The sequence below is a fragment of the Pempheris klunzingeri genome, chromosome 6 (genome assembly GCF_042242105.1).
Source record: "Pempheris klunzingeri isolate RE-2024b chromosome 6, fPemKlu1.hap1, whole genome shotgun sequence".
Classification (NCBI taxonomy): domain Eukaryota; kingdom Metazoa; phylum Chordata; class Actinopteri; order Acropomatiformes; family Pempheridae; genus Pempheris; species Pempheris klunzingeri.
In genome coordinates, this window is record NC_092017.1 from 7,136,093 (window position 1) to 7,161,403 (window position 25,311).

The following is a 25,311-nucleotide window of genomic DNA, read 5'->3' on the forward strand; positions in this document are numbered from 1 at the left end:
TGTAAATTTCCCCTTCGTGTGACTAATAAAGGAATATCTTATCTTATCTATGATAAGGTTTTTCTTTTTTTACTTACTTACTTTTCTAAACTAGCAGCCTTTTGTCTTGAGTTGTTAATATTATATCATGTCGTTGTTTACATGTTTTTTTCTGACACTGACTGAGGATTGTTGATTAGTTTTGAACCACAGCAGGAGATGCATGAGAAAGACCTTGTGAAGAGTCCAGAAAGTGAAGATGTATAACTAGTGTCACTTTCTGGACTCCAAAAGCACGGACCCAGTGTTCCAGACGCTGATTGGTCAAAATGAGTAAACCTCTCCCTGATTGGCTGCAAGTGTGAGTATCATGCACATTAATTGGCCCACTGCTGTGCAGCTCCAGCCCTGCCCTCTGTTTTCCTTGTCTGTCCTCTTCGTATAAGACTATCTTTGGCATAAATTACATGCGTGTAAGCATACACTACATTGGTGAAAAAATGGCAGCTGACGATTAGAGAAAAGTGTGTGGATCTTCACTCGAAAAAAGACGGCACTTGTAAGTTTTTTCCTCAGACTAAATAATATAGACTTTCGTGATAGTGTGTGCTGAAGCTACAGGAGCCGGGATATGTGTAATTCTCCTCCATAATGTGGAAGAAAGTGCTCTCAGAGGGTTAACGTTACCGCTAAGGTTAGCCAACCTAGTTATTAGCCACAGTGGTAGCTAGCAAATCAAGCAGTCCCAGTTGTCAACATTGGGTCCAGACTATTACCTGGATCCGCGTTGCGTTAATATTACACATCAGATACGGCGTCCGAGAGCGAAGATACAATATTTAAAATGATAAGTAACATTAGTGTAACATTAACGTCATGTGGAAAGTAAATTGACGGCATATACGTATCTCGGCATTTAGCTAGCTGTTACCAGCTAAGTTAACATTATAAGGCTGATGGGAGGTGACATAACCAGCCAGCTAACAGTTAACGCTTAAAGGTTGAAGAGTAGGTGAGAAAAACACCCTAAAGTGTGAACATTTTAGGGATATAAGCCAACATGTCTATTAGGTTATTATGATACATGTATGGTTGTTTTGTTGTTAGCTAATAACCAAATACATAAAAGTAACGCTAATTTGGCCCATAGGACGGTTAGCTTCATTATAACAGTCATCCAAAATGGCTAATTGTAGCATTAATGAGTTAGCCTCTGTTGTTACTGTAAACGGTGACTTGATGTTGCAGACAATCAGTCCTGCTGTCTTTGTTTTACACATCCACGATGTAGGGCGGTTGTTTTGTGTGTGTTTTTTTTTTTTGTCTCTTACCTAACTCAGTCACGCCAATTGCCTCAACGCTACGTTAGTGTGTCGGTCGTGAAGCCGGTAGGTGACATATGAGCATTTCAGTGAAATGTGGAGACGTGGAGGGACTTTTAGTCACTCTGAGTTAAAAACAGTGTCACATGGGCTGTCCCAGTACACCACGGGCCCGCCGGTGCTGAGTTAACCCTCCAGAAAAAACCCACCATGTTACAGGCTTCCTGTCTCCGCGGGAGTGTCCATTACTGGAATACCACGCTTCTGTTTCATTAAAGAGGCTCTGATATGTTTTATTAAGAAGAAAAAGTCTGTTTTCCCTTTTGCTATCAGCAGCAGCATGTACTTCACCCTCAGGCTTCTCTAGAATCCCTGCTGCTGGTTGTTTTCACTGCTAACTTCTCTTTTTGTGTCCAAACTAAACCAAACTTTAGATTGATTCAGCATCACTGTACTCCCAGAACTTCCATATTAGTAAATCAGTAACGACAAGCATGCCTCAATAAGTAAAAACACCTGATTATTTTGTTACCTGAAAACTTGTACAGTCGTATAGTCCTTAGTTGTACGCAGTAGATCAGCAGAAGAGTAATTGATCAGTGAAGTTGTTAGGAAAAATGCATTTATTAAATATGAGGATCTACTGCTTTTCTGAGTTATTTATCATTGAAAATGCAAAATTGTTGGGTTTTGGTCTATTAGTTGGTCTAAAAAAACTATTTGGAGACTTAATTTTGACTTCTTGAAATTGCGATTATTTTTTTTTTGCCGTGATAAGTGATAATAATTAAGAGATGAATGGAAAGGGAAATGAATCATAAGTTGCAGCCATAGCATTTACTGTAGCTGTCACTCAGCTTGTTGATTCCCAAGATAAGGTTAGGAAGGTGGTACATCATTGACTGTTTAAAAAGACAACCAGACTTCTGTCATGTGCATTGAACATTAAATCTCCTGCATTTCATATTTAGAGGCTATTGAATAACTAATGAATGAAAGTGTAGTTTTGTTGCTGCCATGCATGAATGAGTTGTGAATTTCTTTGGAACTCCTTTGTGTGTATTGTTGCATGCTGCATTTCATATGAAATATTGTCACCTTTGCTGTCTTTTAGAGCGAAGCTACGCAGGCAAAGAGGCATACTCGGTCATCATTGGTCGTCATCGTGCAAGTGTCACCATTGGTCAGCAGTCACCATGGGAAAAACGCCGCTGAAAGGCAAGGAGACATCATTTTACTATGCTTGTTAGACGCAGTGTCCATGACTTTGAGGGTTTTTTTGTTTTTTTTAGCAATCATGTTATTAGCATGCCATTACTTTCTATTTATTTCTAATGAACGGCCCTGCGTACCCAAACAGGTGCTTTGACTTATTCTGTGTGATTATAGACCTCTGCTCAGGTTGAAGCTGGGGGGCTCTGTGCATGATGTCGTCAAACTGTATGTACTAATGGTAAAGAATAGAGCTCTAATCAAGCACAATAAGTCAAAATGCCATTGGGTACACAGTGTTACTGTAGCAGCTGTATATTATGACCGCATAAACCTTAATTTGAGACATTACGGCTATATTTCCCTAACTGGTGCATACATTTTAGTATTCAATGTTTGACATTAACGCCCTCAGAGATATATATTTATTATAATTTATCACACTGTTATTTCTTACTTGTATTAAAGTTTGTGAAAAGTTATTACAAGTTACTTGGAGAAAAATGTTCATTGTTTTTAATGCTGTTGGACGAAGTTTGGACAAAAAAGTGATGTAATGTTATGTTTGGGAAGATAATAGAAAGATGATTGAAGATAATGAAGATATTTTTTTGTATTCTCATTCATTTATAAGAGATTTTTTTAAATCTTTTTTAGACCAGAAAGATGGCAAAAAGGAGAAACTGGGGAGGACAGTTCCACCAACAGGTACAATCCCTGCAACAACTAAAGGTGAACTTTGTGTACGATGATTTTGGATGGCGTTGATTTGTGAGTCTTGTACCCTTAGATTACTTTGGTTGAACACAAGAATGAACTTGAGCTTGAACTTAACTTGTACACTAAATGATTTTGACTGCACTGTTACACATCAATGCTGTTGTATATTTTGACATTTTCTCTCTAAATGTGTAAAAATCTGCATTTCATGGGCTGAAACTGGCTCAACATGCCATCCACAGTTTTAAATCACCTCCAACCCTGCAAGGCCAATGCTGAGATAGAGCTGACAGGCTGGGACCTGTCTACGTTATGAACTTAAAAAATAAAAGAAGGTTCACGGCCACCTCTGTGAAACCTTTAAAATATCTGCTGTTTGAGACTCATAATGCACGGGAGTTTGTGCTATTTAGAGTTACTAGTTAGAAAGTTCACTAACATTAGCCTTCAGAATAATGTTACGATTATGTTACCACTCAGAGACTCTACATTCACAGGAGTTTATGCTAAAGAGAGAGATGGCGTCAGGCATTAGTTTGATTCGTGACCGCGATCCCTCACCACACTAATGCCCCCTCAGGGTACTCTGGAGGGGTAAAGAGATGGAAAACTTTGCAGATTTATTTAGCATTTTTAAAAATGATGCAAAGGGGGAAGTTACCCTTTAAATGACAAACCACTCTTACAGAGAGCCAATTTCACTCTTTCATTGTATACTCTGCTTGCTACCAGCATTGGCTAAACAACAGGCTTTCTTATAGATTTTTTGTCTTTTTTCTGAAAAGCTCAAACTGATAGAGAAAATCTGTTTCAGACCAGTGGCTCTACGCACAGACGGGCATCAGATGTACTGTGGCGTTCTGCTCAAGCTTTTTACTGAATTTTATGCAATCTTTCAAAGCAAAAGCTTGAATAGGATGCATTGAACAGCAATTTTCCTTCTCTTTCGTGATGTTTCTTTAGATGCTTTCAGCTGGGAAGAATACCTAAAAGAAACGTCAGCTACACCCGCTCCACCAGGCTGCTTTCGTCAGGTATGTCCTCCTGGATGTGGGCCAGTTGCATGAAGATTGATTAAGGCTTTGACCTCTCTTATGCCTACCTGTTTATCTTCTACATCTATCTGTTGTTTTGTTTTAAAAAGTCTGTTTTAAAGTTAACGTTATGCTTTAGTCCCGTCACTGTGAAGTTTCAGTGCAACACTGAAAAGTATACAACCACACCAAGACACGATGCTTGTCTTTCCTGCATAGTTGGTAAAACATCTTGCTGTGTCTTGCCAAATGCTGTGACTGATAATTAACAGTCGGATGACATTCTCTAAACCCGGCTGGAGCTTCGGGTTGATTAGACAATGATTTGTTAGTGAATTTGGGCAGTGCTTAAAGTGTCCGCACGTAATATCTCGTAATAATTCCTGCAGGCGAGAGTCCCACCCTCCAATGACTTCAAGGTGGGAATGAAGCTCGAGGCCCATGACCCACGCAATTCCACCTCAGTTTGCATTGCCACAGTGATGGGTTTGACTGGGGTTCGCCTGCGACTCCGTCTGGATGGCAGCGACAACAGCAATGACTTCTGGAGACTGGTCGACTCCTCTGATATCCAGCCCATTGGCACCTGTGAGAAGAATGGAGACATGCTGCAGCCACCACTGGGTAAGGAAGTCATGGCAGGACGTGGGATGGAGCACACTGTTGTAAACAATTATAACCACTGATGACAGTAAAGGTAAAGCTGGTTTAAAAAAAGGTTTCCACACACTTGGATCTATGCAGTTTATATCTGCACTTTATTTCTGAGCTTTTGGTCTATCAGACTCCATGTATGCTCTGATGAAGGTTTGATAGACTGCTCAGACATAAAGTGATATACTGCATAGATCTGCACATTTTGATGCCTTCAGCAACTTTGCAAAGATCAAGCTGGATGAAGCGATGGTCACCCTGCTTTAAATCTTCACTGCGTTGTCCTATCTTGGCACTAGTTTGCTCTACCACCATGGCAGGATTATAAAACACAAAATTGAACAGAAAATAATTGTTAGATCATGCTGTACAATATGTTGCTCAAAGTCTTATGTAGAAGTGAAAGTTGTCCTATAGGTGGCAATTATTATGATTAATTTATTATTGTAATAATAGATACTATTTTATAATACTAGAATATTATGACGTTTCTCTGAAAGTTTGCAGGAATGTTCTGTTTATATTATTGTAATAAATCTTCAGATATTAGCATAGCTAGATAGGTTGCATACATAGTGTAGATGTCTGTATGTACTGATTAAAAATCTGAAATTGTCCCACAGTTGAAATTCATTCTCTTGGACTTTGGGTAGAGTTGATAGAAAGCTGAAGAACAACCTGATGTTCTAGTGAAGAGCTGGTGAAAGGGTCCTGACTAAATGATACTGATGCCACCTGAAAGAGATGGGTAGCAACAACACACAGTGTGTTTGTGTTCTTAATGAGCTCCTCTCACTTTTGCTTAGAATGTTATTAAATCCCCCCCCAGGTTTTCGGATGAACGCCTCCTCGTGGCCCATGTTTCTGTTGAGAACCTTAAATGGAGCAGAGATGGCACCAGCGACGGCCTTTAAAAAGGTATGCATCATTTTGAAAATGTTTCATGACGCCATCTCGTTGGCAGTGCGTGTGTGTAAAAGCTGTTGCAGTGAGGATATTGCACTCCTTTCCAGGAACCTCCGAGGCCCTCCCAGAACAACTTTAAACCCGGCATGAAGCTGGAGGCCGTGGACAAGAAGAACCCGTACCTCATCTGCCCCGCCACCATAGGAGAAGTGAAGGGCGACGAGGTCTTCATCATGTTCGATGGGTGGCGGGGTGCCTTCGACTACTGGTGCAAGTATGACTCCCGGGACATCTTCCCTGTGGGCTGGTGCTCCCTCACCAAGCACAGCCTCCAGCCACCCGGCAACAGTGGTACGTGTTAGCCTCTAGGTGGCAGCACAAGGCTGCACATGCAGTGAGGTCTGAGGCAGATGCTTTTGTTTGTAATCAACGTTTCATTCATTCTCATTTAGTCACAGTGCCCCCACCCGTTGCAAATTGCACCTACAGCTAGAAAAATATAAATACAATCAACATTAATCATCCGGTCTTGTTGCTTAGTCTGGCAGAGTAAAATATACACAGGCTAATCTCTAACAGGTGCTGGACAAACAGAAAGCATGAATTCTGCCTCTTGATCTGCGTGTGCTCTAATAACCCACATTAGCACATTTCCCAGTGGAGGAGCCATGAAGCATGAGTGGAAAAGTCCCTGTATTGGAAGGGGCGTGAACATAGATTTATAGCTCAGATGAATGAATGATGTGATGGCTGTGGTTTCAGAGATTGCGCAGGGGCCTGTGATGGCCTGGCCCTCCTCCACGTCGTGCCTTTTTCACACGCAAACACAGTCACAAGGGATTCACAAGGATTTCTCTTCTGCTATGTTCCTGAGTCCCCACAGTGGCTGCCCTTCTTGAAGAAAGTTTGGTTGCTTAGTAACAAGGTTAATGTGGTGTTTTCAACATGGTCGTCTTGATAAACTGGGGCCGCATTTGTTTGTGCGACTTTGTGTTTGGGGGGGTGGGGGCATAATTACAAGTAAGAGGTGAGGGATGAAGGAGCACGATTTATGGTCTTCACATCATATCTGTTTATGTGGAAAAAATATGTTTACATAAAAGCTGCTCGGTCTTGCAGGGTGGGGACATTAGAGGAACACACTCCTTCCACACCACCTGTGTCTCTCCACTCCTCCCCCATCTAATGCTGATCAGTCAGCCCTCTCCCACTCCTCTGTCAGCGTTTGTTTTGATCGGGTGTTGACTTTTGGAGGAAGATTTATTTGACTCTCCCCGTGTGGGAATTGTTGGGGGACACAGAGAAACAAATATTTACTAGCTCAGACAATGGGCTGTTATAGCATAAATGTTTTAATGCAGTGAGTTGCACTTTTACTCTGTGCCTGGTCTTGGCTGTAGGCATTTCTTTGTGTCAATGAGGAAAAAAATGATATTGCTCATTTTTTTCACTGCCCAGATGTCCAGAATATGTTCCCAGAATATATTAGCGAGCTACCAATGTGTTGTAGTTCTTTAGAAGTAAACCGTGTTGGTGGTGGTATTATTATTTCTGGGCTCAGCAACTAGCCTCACTGCCAACAAGTTGGTGTTGTAATATGGCTCAAATACTACTGCTATCACTACTACTACTACTACTACTACTACTACAGTTACACCAGATATTAAGTCAAGTAATTGGACCTGCATGACAAACTGGAGCACTGCCCCTGCTGTGTGCAGTAATGAGATGCCCCTGTCACAGCCCAGAATGGCACCAGACCATCTCTCTACTTTGACTTTAAGCCACTAGCAGCAGTACAGCACACTGTGGTAAATAATGACACACAGTTTGCCTCTGTGATCAGCCTGGAGAGCCTCTACGCTGATGGGATATAGTTGTAAACCACTGTCACTGTTTACTGTTTAGTAATTCTCTCTCTTTAGACATGTCTACACAGTGTGTCCACACCCTATGGAACCAACAGGCTTCTGTTCTTTTTCCTCTTAATGTCTTTTAGCACAGAGGCCATTCAACATCCTTCAGAGTATACTCAAATCTGTCCTATTCAGTATGATGTCAGGGCATCAGGGAGCTATTTACTATTTTCATATTACCCTCTGCTGTGATTTTCTTTGAAGTCATCTCTATTAGCCGAGAAGTTTTGTTTCTGGCATGGTAGCTCAGAGTTTTAATATCAGCCTCCTCCATTGCACTGTTGTGTGCTGTTCTTACAGTTAACCTGCCAAAGGCCCTGCAGATTCTCCCGGCATCACCCTCCAAGCCCAACAGGCGGTCCATGCAGTCCCCCTACAGACTCCCCAACCCTCTGCCCCCTTTGCCTGTCAGGAAGGGGGTCAGAGGCCGTCGGCCCAAGAGTGAGACCATCGCCCTGCTCAAAGCTGTGGCAGAGGCAGCGGCTGCCCAAAACGGAACTGTACCCGAGAACACACAGCTGGTGCCCCGGCCCCACAAGAAGAGAGGCCCCAAACCAGGAAGCAAGGTGGGACGCTGCTGAGCAAACCCAAACTCTGAGATAGTAATACTTGTTACTACCACATGTCTTATGTTAAAGTGTGTCTGCAAATGAATGTTTTATAGAGAAAGTCCAAGATTCTCCAAAGCCCGGCAGCACTGCCCAGCATCCAGGTTCCTCAGGAGAGCCCTCCCAGCCTCAGCTCTGTGGTTTCAACAGGTACGAATTAACACGGGTTTACTTCCCATAATTAGCTTTTGCGTGCTTTGCGCTGACTTTATCATTCGAATATCTAATTTGTTCACCGTGTTTCTTGTGCGCTTGTGTCTTGTTCCAGTGTGTGTGTATGTGAATAAGCATGGGAACTGCGGTCCCCACCTGGACAGGAAGCAGATGCAGCATCTGCCAGACCACTTTGGCCCAGGGCCAGTGAATGCTGTGCTCCAGCAGGTGGTCCAGTCATGTATAGACTGTGCATACCAGCCTAAAGTCCTGCTCAGTGCTCTGCAGACTCACTCAGGAGGGGGAGAGATTGTCAAAGGTAGACACACATACACAATACCAGCTCTCAGACATGATTTGAAGTATGTTATGATAATTGAAATGGGCTCATTAGGTGGCTGTACACGTAGCCAGGCTTGATGATAGACTAATGAAACATGCTGTCATTCATCCCAGTGAGAACAGACGGGGGAGTCCGTGTGGTCAAACTACCAGCAGCCTCCAGTGCTTCCTTTGTGCTGCGCTTCTTGGAGACTATGTGCCGTCACCTGCAATGTGACAACCTGTTCAGCAGCCAGCCGTTCAGCCACTACACTGTTTATGACAGGACCAAGTCAGGTAATGTCTGCATTCAGTCATAAGACGTGTTTCAGGAGGGAAACATCACTGTTCGACCAGGGAAAAGCCTCTGTTGGATGGTAGTTCTTAGGATAAACTCAACTCAGTTGTCAGTGAATGCTTATACAGCTCAATATACTGTTTATATCACAGGTAGGCTGCAGCTGTTACAGAGGTGGTGCCTTGCATTTTCCCTCAATTTAACACTATTTTCAAATAATATTTTATCTGTCTTGTGTGGGAGCCTTCAAATGTGGGCTTGTTAGTGTGTGTATTAGTGTAATGCATCATATCTGTTGATCTCTTCTGTAGTGTGCATGCACACACAGCAGTCCTCCGACACACTGTGTGCTGAAAACCAGCTCTCCGTTGTTTCTGTGTCTCAGTGAAAGAAGAGGCATTGGATGCTCCATCTCTGGCGCGGGGCAGTAAACGGAGTCTCTCTGGCGTCTCCCCTCTGTATGCAGCCCCTCTGTCCCCCAAACATTTACGCACCGAAGCTCACCCTTCAGAAGGTACAGCTCACTCTGCAGACGGTTCACTACTTGAGATATTTTCTGTACTTGAACATAAATTACTTTGTAATTGGGCTCATTTTAATTAGTTAGAGAAATAACTCCAAAGGACTTACTCTTTCAACTTGTTATACTTTTGGATCTCTGTTCCTGCATTCAATAGATAAGCTTTAGAAGCCACATTAAAAGCAAATTTTTTCTGTCAAATCATTTCACTGTCACTTTGACTGGCAGGAGACCTCAGATACAGAAGTGTTTAACATTGGTTTAGCTTTCTGTGAGCCGTGCTGACTGATCTAGCACACCTTCAGGACTGCTCCCTCTAACTGTATCAATTGTACCTGCATGCTGTTCTGTTAACCACTTTTACATCACTCGTACAGACACGATGATGGAAGCTTGTCACTGTAGGTGTTAAAGAGCTACGTTTGACTGTTAGATGTGTTCTCTCTCTCCAGCAGAGACCCTGCCCCACGAAGAGAACGGCCTAATAAAGGAGCAGCGCTACATGGACTCGGCCTCCAACTCCATGACCCCTCGACCCCAGACGGCGCGCAGCTCCTCAGAGTACCACTCTCAGGCCAGCAGCCTCTACCACCTGGGCAACGGCACAGCCATGCGCCGCCTCTCCTCGAACCCCTCAGAGTTGAGCTCCACGCAGCCGCTCAGACGAGTCGAAGGTACCAGAAGAATCTGTTGAAGTAGATGTGTATAGAAGGAAATGCTGGCTCCTGCCCCACATGCTCACCCTCTGCGTGCGTGTGTGTGTGTGTGTGTGTGTGTGTCGCGCCCTGGCAGCAGCCAGCTCCACCACAGGTCCTGAGGCTCTTGGGTCTGAGCGGGAGGGTGTGCAGCTGCCCAGTAAAAACCCCTCATCCTGGACCATCGAAGAGGTGATGCAGTTTGTGAGGGACGCTGACCCCACAGCTTTAGCTCCACATGCTGAACTATTCCGAAAACATGTGAGTTAACGTCCACCTTTTTAAAAAATATGGGACAGTTTGACAAGTTTGTCTATTTTGAGCTTTTGCTACCACAGATCGTTTGCATGCATCTCCTTGTGCCCACAGGAGATCGATGGAAAAGCTCTGATGCTGCTGCGGAGCGACATGATCATGAAGTACATGGGGCTGAAGCTGGGGCCGGCGCTCAAGTTATGCCACCACATAGAGAGGCTGAAACAAGGCAAACTGTAACAGGGGCCGGGGCAGCCCTGTCCCTGCCAGACCCATGAGCAATAAGCCCTGGAGGAGCCAGCGTTTGGACACGGACTCATGGGGCACGCAGGGGCCACATGTTTCTCTAGACTCCACCTCGAGGGACTGACGAGATGTTACAACTTCATCTTGACTTCCAGAGTGGAGAAAGTGTGCCGTGCATTGCTGACACATTACCTCATCCCCTCATCAGTGAACGAAAAGCTGTTCAGGTCTAACAGACACCATTTGACTCTCTGAAATCCCAAAGGAAAAGAATCCCTGTAGTGTTTACATTGCATAGCACATGTGCGCACGTGGACACGTTTTTTTGTACGGAGATGAAATCTTTTGATCCTGGTTTTGGATCCCCAAAGATGGAGAATGTTTCTTCTTATATAATGTTTTTATTATTGTTGAATTTCCAGTTAATAAGGAAGGGTCGCTATACTGAAAAAGAAAAAAAAAAAAAAATTCCATCAGATGTTCTTCCCCATGCTCCTCAAGAGAATTTGGATGCTGTCTTGTCTGTGCTGTTGTGTAGCTGTTTTCACTCTTCACATGTATGCCTCAAGCCCGGGTGTGTCCGCCTGCCCGACGGATGCCAATGTCAGCGCATTCCACTCCATTCACACAACGCTCGACGGACGTCTTCATTTGCTTGAACACTGTCAGCATCATGTTTTTATTCTGACGATGTTCTTTTAAGACTGAACCTCACATTTCCCCACGAGTGTCCTGCAGGTTCATCACCTGCTGTGCGGCATGATGTATTATTGTGTCTTAGCGGGCCCGACGTCGCCTCCTACTGGTCCCCACGCCATTCTTATCACCGTCAAACCGTTCGGATCCCAAGCTCTGAGTCAGCTTGGACGTTATAGGTTTATAAGTTTCAATAGACAAGTTCTCAAAGGCAGGATGAGGAGGATTTTGTGTAGACTCGTACTAAAATAGTCCCGTCAGTCATCACTTACTAGGAGTGTGTGGCCCTCTGCCTGTATTGTCTTACTTTGTTGTGCTTGGAACGTTTCTGAGCGTTCAAACCACAACCGACGAATCCTACTCATCCTGCCTTTAAGGAAGTGCAAATCGGACATTTCTAAGGGCTTTCTGTGTTTAGTTTCGATGTAATGCTTTCATCAGTCATAATCATTGAAGCTCAGCGGTCTGCCTGCGACCTCAGTGTTGTCACTTTTGACCGTTCCAATCACTGTTAGCTATGAAAACAGATCTGTACAGTTTTATGGGTTTAACCATGAATATCAGCGATAGAATGTACATTTTGTAGAAACGTAATATTTTAAGGAAATCATATACATAAGTTAGAAATGTGAAGCTAAATGGGATGGGGACGTGGTGAATATTTCACAGTGGATTCCATTCTGCTTTTTAATACTTAACACAGCGCTTTTAGTTGAAATACTCCCGGTAATAGACTCTGCCTTGCTTTACCTATGACATTTCTCAGGTTTCTGTGGTCTTTGTTAGTACGAGCTTTTGTAGCATACTGTTTATAATCAACTTAACAGAACTTTCCTGTTACTCCCTTCCTCCAGCTAAAAGACTTGTGCCATATGATATTCAACACAGGATCGAAGTGCTGTTGATTTCCCTTTCTTCTTGCATCTTCTTTAAAGTACTTGAAAACTATGTGTTGCAAAAAGTCACCTGTCCATTCTGTCACACCAGATAAACAAAATGTGTTTCTGATGTTGTGTATTTCCTTTTTTTTTTTTTTTTTATAAACCTACCAAAAACAAAAAGGATGTGCTCGTGTTGTTAATGGTTACCAATGATGTAGACTGAGGGGGTGTTATTAGAATTCACCTACAAGAACATGTGATTGGCCGATTTGGAGCTTTGAACTGTCCGAACTACAATGTAGAGGACAAAAGCAGAGTGATCAGAAAGTCCCATCGGTCACTGCGGCGTTTATTTTGAGATGTTGACCTCTCAAAGTGTGAGTAGTAAGGCAGGCCTGCCTTCTGATATGAAATATAGGACAAGTCCAAACTATTTGACTACATGTCAGGAACTCGGTTGATCACAAACCAGAAGGTCCATCTAAAGTCCAACAGAAGGCAGGACTTGTAGTAGTGAAGGCCAACGACTGGGGAGCGTCAGTAAAGCTGCCACATTAGCAGCAGACCTTTGAGCACTCTGAATGTAAAACACTGATGGTGACACAATACTTTATGCTGCTTTTTAGGCTGCACATGTGATAAAGGTCCCAAACTGTGAAGCACATTTAAATGTCTGATAAATCATTTTGACATCAGCACACTTCATGCTAAAACCTGTCTGCTTCCATGGTTAAGTGTGTGTGTGTGAATTTATTGTAAAAAAAAATCCCTCGTTTTAAGAGCACTTACTTCCACACTTGAAGGACTGAACTGGTTCACAGTCGCTAACTTAGGGTGCTGGTTTACTGCGAGTGAGTACAAAGACAGACCAGTAGGATATAAACCACACTGCTCTGTTCTATGAAATGAGAGCTGGATGAAACACGTCTGTGTTTCTATCAGAACGCCTCTTTCAGAATACTTCAAAATCCAGACGAGAGAGAACATTTGGCACAAAAACAGATTGTCCTCAAAGAAAAGGCGGAGACAGATTTAGACCTTGGAGATTTTAGTTCACCTCCATATAAAAAGCACACATACTGTACAATAAGCAAACACTGAACTGCCAGCACATTTCAACTGCTGTTTCCTCACTGACATCTTCATTAGAATAACAGTTTTCCGAAGCAAAAAAAGCACTTCAGGAGACGACGTTACAAAGGAAGCCGCCTTTGTCTCCTCACTGACCATCCAGTATATACACAGACTGTATAAATAAAAGTTGAGCAAACAATAAATTAGGGTGAAATCCTGTACAATCAAAGTGAAACTACTAAAGCAAAGAGCTCTTTGTTGAATGGACCACAGGCATGAGTCGCTAAAGTACAATATCAATATAAATACGGAAGTGGTGAAAAGAAGAGCATCTCGGTGTTTTCCGTCTCCCCTTTTCTTCAGTCTGCACACAGCTGCTAACAGTTGTTGGCCTGTAATTCACAGATTTCATCGATGCTGTGATGGTCACAAAAGGAAGGGGGGGTGGGGGCACAGTTTAAGTAGAATAGGTAGGACACCCTGTAACGTCTTCAACTAAACTATGACAAAGTGCACTCGACGGGATAAATAAACCGACACACGACAATAGTCTCACATTCACAGCCCTGATCGGAATCATGGGAGGGAAAAAAACAACATGCTCCACAAAAACGATGAGAATGACACCAAACCACGTGGAACTAAAGTCTCACACCCACATGTATCGTAAAGAGGGGGCGGGTGGAGTCTCACCAGTACTCCTTCTAATAACAGACTAATAACACACAGATACACACCGACAGTATTTTCTCTCACTGATGCCGAGAAAAAGGCTCATCATCACCTCCACCCGGGTTCACTTCATTAGTCTGCTGATGGGAACAGCAGGGGGTTGTGGGGCTCCGTGCACTTGCTGTGAGCTGTTTTCTCAGCTTTGGGCTGTTTTTTTGAAGCCCTGCCGAATTAAAGACGGCTAATTCAGCCAGCAACGAAAATAGCCCTTTCCAGAAATGCTCTCCTCATATTTATTTGGACGGGCTCGTAAGAAAGTTCTGTTTAAATGTGAAAACAATTAAGACATCCCTTTTTTCCTAACTGTTAAGCAAAATAAGAATGTCGCAGTGCTGCTGCCAACATTCATTTAGATGAAATTGTGGCTCTCGCCTTGCCAGGTCATTATTATCCTGTCATGCTTAAACCCCAGCCAATCAGGGGAGAATGAATCGCTCCAGTGAGTTACTGATGACTATGGGAATTTCTGACGATGGGACATGTTTTAACAGTCTCGGTCACGTCCTGCCAGTACGTGCTGCTCTGCTCTCAGCAGTGAGAACCTCAGCTATCAGGGTTTCTTTTTTTTTTTTAAGTCTTCAGTGCACTTAAATAAAACTTACATGTGGAAACAAACCATGATCCAAAATGGAAAAATGGAACCCATGTGTCTTTGCTGTAATTATAAAGTCAAAAAATGTTCTTCAACATCTCAGATTCACAAAGACAATCTCCGGGGCCACATGGAGAGCCCGTTAAGCTGCCGCACACACAAACGCCTCCGGTTTAGTCAAACACTGTAGAGTAGTGCATTACAAAAAGACACAGCCACTCAGAAAACTCCATTGGAAACCGTTTCTGCAACTACTGTGTCGCACAATCAGACATTCATGAGCCTCTGTTTATGCAACACTTGGAGCCGAACTCTGAGCTTTGATTGGACATGTAAGTGTATGAGTTTGATTACTGAACGTCCCCACATGTGTTTTATGTTACAAGCTCCACTGAGATCGCCACAGAGCGCTCCAGCAATTAATCCCCCTCTGCTGAGCACTTTCACTTCCTGGGCAGCAGAGCCGCCAGTCTCTGCTTCTTCATGGGAAGGAAATGGATCTCCTGCGAGCTGACCTTCTTCAGTTTGATAGCTCTGTTCTTGGGGACCTTTTTAAGCGGGCCGTTGGGGTCGTGCTGCTCCCCCTGGGACGCCGACGGCACTCCGTAGAGCTGCTGCAGAGACGCCCCCTGGCTGCCGTCCCGTTTGATGGAAAAGTTCTTTGTGGAGACTCCTGAGAGGCCTTTTATCTTCCCACAGAGGATGGCAGGGATGGCGTCCTTCACTGAGACGATGACCTTGGCCGTCTGCGAGGTGCTAACTATCTCCAGGTTTCCGGCTCCGCTGAGAGACGCCTCCTGGCTCAGAGAAGCAGACCCACCAGCGCTGCTGTCAACCACCCACTTGTGCTGGCGGCTGAACTCCAGTGAAGCCAGGCTCCCCAGGAGTTTGGAATCTAAACTCTGAGTGCATTCAACCCCCAGAGACAAAGAAGCGCCGCTATTAGCTTGAGCAGAATGGAAGGCTGACTGAACACACTTCTTCCTCCCACCAGGCACTGACAAGTCGAGCACGCTGTCCTGCTGCGGACTGGGGTATTCCTGCTTTAGTTCAACCGGACACGCTCTGACAGAAAGGTCCAGAGCCTGTCCTTCTTCTAGAGGAAGCGAGGAGGGGGACACGCTTTGTGGCTGGAATGATGCCACGCATCTGCTTGAGGACAACGCAGGAGAGGTAGTATCTTTAGAAGAAGTCTGAGTGCTTCTACTCATAGTGCAAACTGGTTTTGGCATGTTCCCCTTTGAGTCCTCAGTCTGAGGGACAGGAATGGGGACGGGAAGGGGGACAGGCAGAGGCACTGGCAGGGGGATGATGACGGGGTAGGGAACTAGAAGTGTGGCAGGGGGGACAAGTGGGGCCAGAGGGGAGGTGTAGGGAGGTGTGAGGGGAGGAAGTGGGAAGAAGGTAGAGCCTGGTGACTGACAGGTTGATGAACCTGCCTGGGAAGGGAAGAGATCCTGCAGGATGGCGGCAAAAGCTGGATTCTGCAGGAGGGAGAGCAGGTTGGCGTCCTGCGTCTGTCCCGCTGACTTCTGGTCGACGGCCGGAGGCAAACCGAACGTCAAAGGGTTCGGACACAGGACGTTGTTCTGGAGCTGAGGGCAGCTGGTGGTCTGAGGCATCACAGAGGGACTCATGTGCTGGATGACCTGCTGATCCAAGACCAGCGGAAGTGAAACTGGGCTTTGGCTTGCTATCAGGTACGGTGCTGCACCCATTTGGCCGAGCTGAGGCCCGGCCCCTCCGGCCATCTGGAGGTGAATGGGCAGCATCAGCTGGCTCTCTCCCAGGCACACCGGGTGTAGGACAGTTGTAGCGACTTTAAGCGCCACTCCTCCTGGTGATTCAACGGTGGGACTCGCCACCGACGGCGCGGGAGGCTCCACCAGGTTCGGGAGCCCTGCTTTGCCCTCAGGATTTCCTCCATCCTCCACTTTGCTGGGGGTTTCTCCCACGTCAGCGCTGCACGCATCAGTCTGGGACTGTGTCAGGGTCACGGACACGTCATCACTGCCCTCCATGGTTCGGTTTGAAGAGTCAATCCAAATCCTCATCAAGTGTTAGTGACAGGCCTCATCCATCATTCCTCTGGCAGCGCTGAAACACAGTAAAGCTCAAGTTTAATGACATGCAGTAGTTTCAAGAATTTGTTATAATGTGGAAAATGCAGAATTTCATGGAAATTCATTCATATTGTGTCTAATACAGCTCGGGGAGGAAGATGAGGTATGTTTTCTGTTTTCTGCATTATGAACGGCTTTTAGGAGTTAACAGCAAAATCTTCCATAACATTAGGATTCAGACGAATTACAACAGGGCTCTCCTAACAGAAGAACTGAAGCAACAGAGGTTGACATATTCTGACTTTTACTCTCTTGTGCAGGTGCAACTCCAAAAAAACACCTACATTTCCCATAGTGCAACCCTCCCTGTCAAGAAAACGCCCACATCTTTCAAACTCCACACCTCCAAGTTTGTAACAGCCGTAATCACCAGGATCATGACATCGCTATGACATCATCTTCTCAGCTCCTCCACGACCACAGAGGAGGTCCCAAACAATTAATTAACATGATTACAGCTCATTAGACGTCACTGTAATACAACACAGGACACTGAGACGGGGAACACGACTGAGGCTGCGTGTCGTCTGTTGTCTCCAGCTGTTACTGCTGTTACTGTGATCAAAAATTTAAAGGCAAACAGACACTGGTCCAACACGATGGTGACGGCAGCTTGGTTGTTATGTGCCTCATGTACAAACAAGCATTTTGTTCAGGTGCTACACAAATAAACTGGCCAAGAACAGATACTAGGAATAAGAATCAGTTCACCACTTTTACTTGTTGCGATGTTGTAAATGTAACATTATCTTCATTGATGTGAAATTTAATAAAAACTAAATGAATGCTTGATCCCAGTGAAAAATGAGTTTTCAAAGGTTGGAAAAATCAAAGTGAATCTGCAAAGATTAGTTGATTTATCTATTAGTCAGCCAATGGAAAATGGATTGGTTTGACACATTATCAATTATTAAATTCATTTTTAAAGACAAAAAGTCAAACATTTGCTGCTCCAAGCTTCTCATGTGTGATGCTTTTCTCTGTCAAACTGAATATCTTCGGGTTGCAAAAACAGGTAATGTGAAGGCGTCACTTTGGGCTCGGGGGGGAAACTGTGATGGACATGAGCTGACAAGCAAGAGAGCAAATCTACAGATTGAGAAAATAATCAGTTGCAGTCCTGAATGAGAGCAAAAACAACACATATCCAAGCGTTTCTTGTCTGAGCACAAACATCTCGCCTGCTTCCTGAACACGGGTGGACTTAGTGAGGGGCAGCACACACACACACACACACACACAAACACACACACACACACAAACACACACACACACACACACACACTCACTCACTCCATGACGCTGCTTGTGTTTTTCCTGATTACAGTCGAACTATAAAGAGTTGACATTTTTTAATGTACCCATTTAAGCCAGGGGTAATGAGCCGCACGCAGCTGAAGGGACACAAGCTTTTCATTTGCAAGGCCGAGGACCCCCCCGAGCTACAGTGTCTACACACAATAGGTTACAGTGGAGTAAATGACCCAGTTGGATCAACTACCCGTATGTTTGCTGGCTTTCCTCCTCACTACGTGACACTGCAACACAACGCACGTCCCGCCCGCTCTTGCTGTCAACCCTCATCCATCTGTGGTGATAAAACATCCCTTGGGTGCTGCAGATACAATGCATCCAATGTCAGCACGGTCAATTATTCATAATGACGGGAGCAGCAAAGATATTATTCTCAGGTCTTAGGAAGGAGAACACCTCAAAGGCATAGTTGGGTTTCTTTGAAGTGGGGTCCAATGAGGTATTTATCTGAGTGTTACCTACAGTAGATGGTGGTCAGCACAGCAGGCAGGAGTCTGGGCAATTATGCAAATGTGCATGTTAAACTGGTATGGCAAATATTTAGAATACTTTTACAGCTTTATCTTGCTGTCAGAGATCCTTTTCTGGTGGAGAACTGAAGCCGTTCTCTCTTTCAAAGCCACCAGACTCCATTGAGAAAAATAGTAATTTTACCTTGCAGAACACTGTAGTTAGCTCTGCTACCACTGCCTCCATCAATGAAGGAACACGTTTGCACCAAAGTCACACAATAACACAAGCAAACTAAGTGATTGAGAAAGACGTAGACCAGCAACTCCCATTTTCTGCAAGGTAAATCATCATTTTTGTCAATGGAGTCTGGTGGCTTTGAAACAAAGAAAGAACGACATCACTTCTGTCAGAAAGGGTCATTTGACTGCAATGCAAGGTGGTGAAAATATTCTAAATATAGCGTACACTTAAACTGATGTTGATGTTTTTCAGGTGGCTAAAGTATGTTTTAGTGCTGACTCCACGGCTTTGCATCTGTGCTGGAATTCCTGCCTGCTCCTCCAAACTGGGGATGTGCTGACTGCCGTCCACTGTAGCTAATCAGTGACTGACTGTGGATGAGTACCTCATACAACCCCACTTCAAACAACCCATCATGTCCCTTTAAACAACCTGAAAAGTAACAACACGGTGTGCCGAACCTCAATTGAAGGCACACATGCAGCTCCAATTTTCTAGCAAAAGCGACACTTTCTTTTTGTCTGCACAGCCTTCATGGGGTGTTGGGTTGCCTCACTGAGCAGCAAGGAGGAGCACTCTATCCCCCCCAGGCTGCCTTTATATTGTTCTGTAGCATAGATGAGACATTGTAATATGGCTCTGATGGATTACACAGGGGACTCCACGGCCAGACGGTCGGCCGATAACCTTGCTGCTGTGTCACACATGGGAAAGGACTGGGAAGTGTGTGCACGTCGGGAATACACACTTAAACATACCCTGTGAGAGCCCTATAAAAGCTTTTGTGCTTTCATAGCTCCAGGCCTCTGCGCTTGTTTCCTTGTTTTCTCCCAACACAGACTCGAGTCAGTGGGTGTGTAAGGGTCAGTTCTCTGAGAGATGGGCCAGCAGGTCACGGTCATTTATGTGCATGTAATAGATTTATGTACCACACATGCTTCTTTGTCCTCACAGGGAAAACTCTGCCTGCAAGTTATGGGACGAAAGGGACAAGCTGTTGACACGAGAATCCCAGAATGTACTTTATACTGGCAGATACAGCGTAGACGCCATCTGCAGGCATGAGTAACACTCTTTCAACAGATATTTGTCTTAAAGGATTATTCTGATATTTTTAAAACTATAAAAAATATATTTTGCGTTCAAAATGACTAGCAGGTACAAAAAGTATGGAATTGGTCCAAATCAGCCAGCAGACGCCAAAACAGGCTACAGTGGCTGTAATGTAATCCTTCAGGACAAGTGCACGTGATGAAAACATGTCACTAAAAGTGCTTGTTTTTGCCACTGACAGCCTCAGATTGTTATTCAAAGTGTCTGAAACAGCCGGTTTATTGTGCGGCCCAAAGCCACCAGACTCCATTGACAGAAACGCTGATTTTACCTCTCAGAGCACTGTAGTTGCTGATCTCGTTTCTGTGACTTTGGTGTTTAAAAGATTTTGTTTGGATCTGAACTAACGTGTTAAAACACCAAAGTCCCACAGTAACACAAACAAACTAATGATGGAGGCAGCGGTAGACCAGCAACTCCCGTGTTCTCCAAGGTAAAATGACTGGTACTGGGTTACAGCCATTGTACCATGTTTGCTTGATCTACTGGATCTACTGGTCATTTTGAACCTAAAATATGTCTAAATAGGGCCCAGGTTTTAAAATACCAAAGTTATCCTTTGGTATCCTCACTACAAGAAAAAAAAAAAAAACATGGAAAACTGGACCTAATGTTGTAAATTAAACCTGAATAGCAAATTGAAATCCATTCTATTTTTCCACCATTTTGATGTTACAGTCTCACTTGCATTCCAGGAAATTTGAGGCAAGACATTTCCTGCTTGATAACACGGTCACGAGGTCTGTGACACGACGAAGCCTCGCTGACCAATATGAATGAAGCCTTTCTTGGTTCAGACTGCTGTCACAGACTCAGACTGAGGAAAATAACCCCCGTGATAATTCAGCGGGTTCTCTTAACTCAGCTGTCAGGACGGAACAACTTCTCCTGCTTCGACTTGATGTTACAAGAGGGGACAATAAAAAGGTGGTGAGCATTAGCCCTCAGATCAGGTGACCTGATGCTAAGCTGCGATCACCACTGGGGTGACACTGTGTTGGTCTCCCACCCTCCCTCCCTCCCTCCCCCCACAGCAGACACAGCACTTCACAGCTCGCTGCTGCAGCCTCTCTTCACCTGAATCATGTGAGTCCAATGTGAGAAGGAAGTTAAAGCAGCAAAGTGTAGAGGGAGCCAAAGCACACAGAGACTGTGCTCATCTTTGTTTTCTTGCCCCGTTCCATTATCTGACTCTGGGACTTTGCTTTGTCTCTGTGTTATCACAGAGAGGGAAGGTCAGAGAAAGATGTCACATCAACGCACGACTCTTTGATTCCTGCTGATGCGCCACAAGTCAGCTAAAGCTGTGTGTGCCGGCTAGTTAAAGTCGACCTCGGCGTCCCACGTCCTTGTGGTCCAACATGAGCTGCTACCATCTCCTCTGGCTGAACCTCACACACCTCAACCTCAACCTACACACTCGGGTCAGACCGCTGTGCAATCACCGGGAAATGAAACACAGCCTTATCTCACGAGCAGCTTTAGGTTAAACTTATTAACACTGTTAAGACTTTCCCATTCCCACATGGTGATACAGCGAAGGTTAGGTTGGTAAAAAACAAACAAACAAAAAAAAACCTACCAGTGCAGTTTTCACTGAGCATGAGGTCATGCGAGAAACATGCAAAACAAACAAACCTGCAACCTTCTCGTCGAATGAATGTACAGTTTGTGTTTTCTAAAGGCTGATAAGAGCAGCTGCGATTCCAACGCTGTGTGGAACTCCCATGTCATCTGTAAGAGGTTTGTGTTCACTAGCCAGCAACAGCTAATTGAGTAAATAGGCAAGAAGAGACCTAACAGAGAGCCAAATGAAATCCCTCCCCTGTCCCCGTTACTGTAATGATTTCCACATTTCCCTTTTTTCCCTCCTTGCCTCATTGGTGGAATGTATGCCTTTCTAAGTCAATAGCAGGGAGAAAACAACAACGCCTCCACTTCAGCTACTATTAAGCTGCACTGCTTTTCAAATCCACTACAAGAACTAGTCTGGTTTTTTTTTTTTTTTTAGCTCTTATAGTATCATACATAATAAATACACTTCCTTGTCTGATTTGGAGTTCAGGCCGGTGGGAACAAAGCACCGGGGATGGATGGAGCATGGCTGATGATCTAAAGGTCATCGCGCTCAACACCCCTCTGCTCCAGTAGCCAATTACATCTCATTAGCGAGACACACGGAGCCTCATCAGCAGCTTCACATCTTAAGACTGGCGAAGGCTGCTCTCACATCAGGGCAGATTTGCTTTAACTCAGCGGGCTGTCATCCAGCTGATCGCCTGAAATCCCACAGCAACATGAATGAATAATTCAACACTTCTGATGAATACAAATGGTCATCATTGTGCAACAGCAAATCACTGTTAGAAATGAACAGCCATATGATGCTTTCCCTGCCACGTGAATAAGCCCTACGTTAAGATATGCTGGAGATGAGGGTGTCTCTGTAGTAGATTAATGTATTTCTAAAGCATTGCTTAAATTCGCTGTTTTCTTAAGGCAGTTCTGCACATGTGACAGGCCGCCAGTGTGAGCGCAGGCTCCTCCAGCCCAGCCTATTGTGAGAGGCCCTCAGAGGGACACTGCCGGCCTCATCAGGGCATGTTCTCCTTGTTTCCTCGAAGGTGACAGTCTCATTTCCGTGCAGCCTGCTGCGGTCCTGTGATGTGCGCAGTGTGAGTGAGCTCCCTGACCGGCCGACGGCTCGCCATGACGGCCAGGAGGCTGATGAGCGCCGCGTCTGCGCACCTTTTGGTCCGCACATCAGGCGGAGGTGCCGCTCCGCAGCCACACAGACGGCAGTGTGCGCCACGGAGGGTCCTCATGCCGAACCAGACCGTGCTGGGTCTGAACTTCTCCTTCCACGGGCCAGTATTTATTTATTTATTTATTTATTTAAAAACCCAGCTGACACACTGTGCGCCTTCTCCACGACGCCAGCTAGCTGCGCAAATCGCCTTTAAAACCTAAAAAAAAAAGGCTTTCGTGCTTTTTTAACACGGAGAGCGTGACAGCAGCTACGTAATTCCACGTTAATCCACGCGCTAATGTTATAACGCATGAATGTTTCTGCGTGAGAGCGACGAACAAACCAGAGCAGCCTCGGCTCACCCGCTCCATCTCCTCTCTTTCAGCCTCAGTCCTCTAGAAAAGCCCCGTCAGGCCGCCAGCAGCAGCTTTTACTCACCTAACAAGCTCCAGCAGCTCCGCAGGCCGCCGCCCTCCCACTGATCCCTGAGACACTGAACGCTTAGAAATAAACACACGAGCCTCCTATTTGTCTCCTCAGTGCGGTCCGTCCGACAGACTCCAGACTGAAGCTGCGCACGCAGCTCCGCCAGTCCTTCCTCCTCCTCCTCCTCCTCCTCCTCCCTCCTCATCCTCATCCTCATCCTCTCCACACAGGGACGCGTTTAAATAAAGAAATAAAAAAAAAAAGAAGAAATAAATGAATGTATGAATGAATAAATAAATAAATATAGAAATACCTGAATAATAAATAGATGGATCAATAAATGAATAACAGCATTACATCTTTAAAAATTAATACTTAAAAATCATCCACATGGGTGAAAAAATGATTAATGCCACGTCTGTCAATGAATAATAAGAATCATGAATATTAGTTTGGGTCTAAATGGACATTCTAAGTACTTCCTTATTTCCCCTTTAAGCAAATCATTCCCTCTAACTGACTGAAGTGATCCTCACCATAACAGTGACACTGGGATGAAAATAGGAGAAATAAAATGTGTGTGATGGCTCCTGACCCGTGGGTGCCGGATGTCCCCAGTGTTTCATTCTCTCTGCGCTCTATCAGTCTGCTGAGCGTCTGATGACACAGGCAGAGGAGAATGGACTTTGGCAGCTGTAGATGACAGTCTGGTAGTGACAGGCCCGGGTGAGTTCCCTCCCCAGGGTGCTCCATATCAGTGCCAGCCAGCCCAGGGCTCTGCCTCAGGCCCCCCAGGGCCCCGGGGCCTCTCATTGTTCCACGGGGAGGCTGTTTAATGCACTTTAATGAGTCTGACAATATCCCCTGGTGGCCTGGTGCTGACTTTGGTGCGGTTACCTCCCCAGTGTTCCTCCCCCCACCCTGCCTCCAGTCAGTGTTACTCACATGAGGAAAAGCAGCTCACACCAGCGTTGTTGTTCTCACGTACCAAACAGCAATCAATGCTTCTCAGCAAAGGCTCTGATAAACAGTGTATGGCTGTCGACGCTAATTCAGTCTGTGAGGATCAGCTCCACTAGTCCCTTCGTACTGACCGGACACAGGCACATGATATTCTAGTTAGTACTCACATATAAATGAGTCCTCTGTAGGTCATGTGGTTGCTTTTTCATTTAGGGACAGTGTGAAAATTACTGTGGGGAGGGAGGGGGGCTGAATCTCCTACTATGTTTTTGGAGCCTCCTTCTGACCTGAAAAACATTTTCCAAATGAAAACATCAACTTTATGCTGAACTTGATTACATTATAAGACACCAGGCTGGAGGTTAAGCTCTTCCTGCTGCTGCAGTCACTAACCAATGATAACTGGAGCTCCACATGTATTATGTTTCTCAATATGGACGTTAGATGGAGGTTTGGCAGCGCGATTGCATGCAAAGGGAATGGGAGGATACGAGCAGTATGGTTACAGACAGTTCAGTCAGAGGCTGAACACACACCCCCCCCACACACTATGACACTGCGGCTGCTGTGTCAGTCAGCCTACCGGTTAAGAAGCATACAACACATCTGCAATGTCCACAGTTCGGCTACCAATGTGGACCTGTTAGGTCTCACACCTCTCTCTCTCTCTCTCTCCCCATGATTCTTCACTCTTTCTGCACTTTCATCTTTCCTCTTCTTAGCTTCCAGCTAATGTCGGTACTGTCGGTCCACTGGCTGTTTGGGCTGAATGAACCCAACAGCCTTGAAGTGGAATTCGTTCGAATGTGCGAGGCACGGCTCGTCCTCACTTTCACACCTTTCCAGAGACAGGCGAGTTGACCTTGAGTTGATGTAGCAAAACATGTTTATGGTACGGTGGTAATAAAACCCCCTCTCCTGCTCCCTCCCCCCCCCATCAGCTCTCTCTCCCCCGCCCTGCTGATCATTTTCCCACAGTCCTTTACATCTGCAGTGTGCGAGTGCTGAGAGGCTGTGTGTGTTCTTTTGGTTTTTACTCGCCTTTGCCCACGGTCTTCATGATCAGACGATGATTAAAGTCATGACGGGCTGACGTTTGCTTTTAAGGCGTAAACA

At 45.0% G+C, this 25,311-nt stretch overlaps 3 protein-coding genes across 6 annotated transcripts in view; 1 reads left to right on the forward strand and 2 right to left on the reverse strand.

Moving 5' to 3' along the window:
• The window catches only part of LOC139202323 (cyclin-dependent kinase-like 5), a 38,209-nt gene extending 36,833 nt beyond the window's left edge, over positions 1 to 1,376 (reverse strand). Inside the window, exon 1 of the mRNA XM_070831761.1 lies at positions 1,311 to 1,376. The gene's annotated coding sequence lies outside the window, so the exon portion shown is untranslated. The remainder of the gene's footprint in view (positions 1 to 1,310) is intronic.
• LOC139202324 (sex comb on midleg-like protein 2) lies at positions 451 to 12,535 on the forward strand. 4 transcript variants are annotated; one of them, XM_070831762.1, is made up of 15 exons: positions 451 to 538; positions 2,416 to 2,519; positions 3,171 to 3,245; positions 4,197 to 4,267; positions 4,657 to 4,891; positions 5,751 to 5,839; positions 5,935 to 6,178; positions 8,044 to 8,309; positions 8,408 to 8,501; positions 8,620 to 8,823; positions 8,961 to 9,122; positions 9,509 to 9,637; positions 10,096 to 10,317; positions 10,436 to 10,599; positions 10,708 to 12,535. In XM_070831762.1, exons 2-15 carry the CDS (start codon positions 2,498 to 2,500, stop codon positions 10,831 to 10,833), a joined length of 2,103 nt encoding a protein of 700 aa, XP_070687863.1. In that variant the 5' UTR covers positions 451 to 538; positions 2,416 to 2,497; the 3' UTR covers positions 10,834 to 12,535. The 4 variants fall into 4 exon arrangements, with proteins under 4 accessions (XP_070687863.1, XP_070687864.1, XP_070687866.1 ...); XM_070831763.1 differs by having other exon boundaries at positions 10,439 to 10,599; XM_070831765.1 differs by having other exon boundaries at positions 10,099 to 10,317.
• Positions 12,536 to 14,778: 2,243 nt separating this feature from the next.
• On the reverse strand, positions 14,779 to 16,835 carry rai2 (retinoic acid induced 2). Its single transcript, XM_070832823.1, has one exon. The coding sequence runs from the start codon at positions 16,833 to 16,835 to the stop codon at positions 15,258 to 15,260; it is 1,578 nt and encodes a 525-aa protein (XP_070688924.1). The 3' UTR covers positions 14,779 to 15,257.
• Positions 16,836 to 25,311: the final 8,476 nt, after the last annotated feature.

Coding starts and splice junctions, on each gene's coding strand:
- LOC139202324 (XM_070831762.1), top strand. CDS start 2,498: ATGGGAAAAACGCCGCTGAAAG. Junction 2,520..3,170: donor GGGAAAAACGCCGCTGAAAG/GCAAGGAGACAT, acceptor AATCTTTTTTAG/ACCAGAAAGATGGCAAAAAG. Junction 8,310..8,407: donor GCCCCAAACCAGGAAGCAAG/GTGGGACGCTGC, acceptor AATGTTTTATAG/AGAAAGTCCAAGATTCTCCA.
- rai2 (XM_070832823.1), bottom strand. CDS start 16,835: ATGGAGGGCAGTGATGACGTGTCCGTGACCCTGACACAGTCCCAGACT.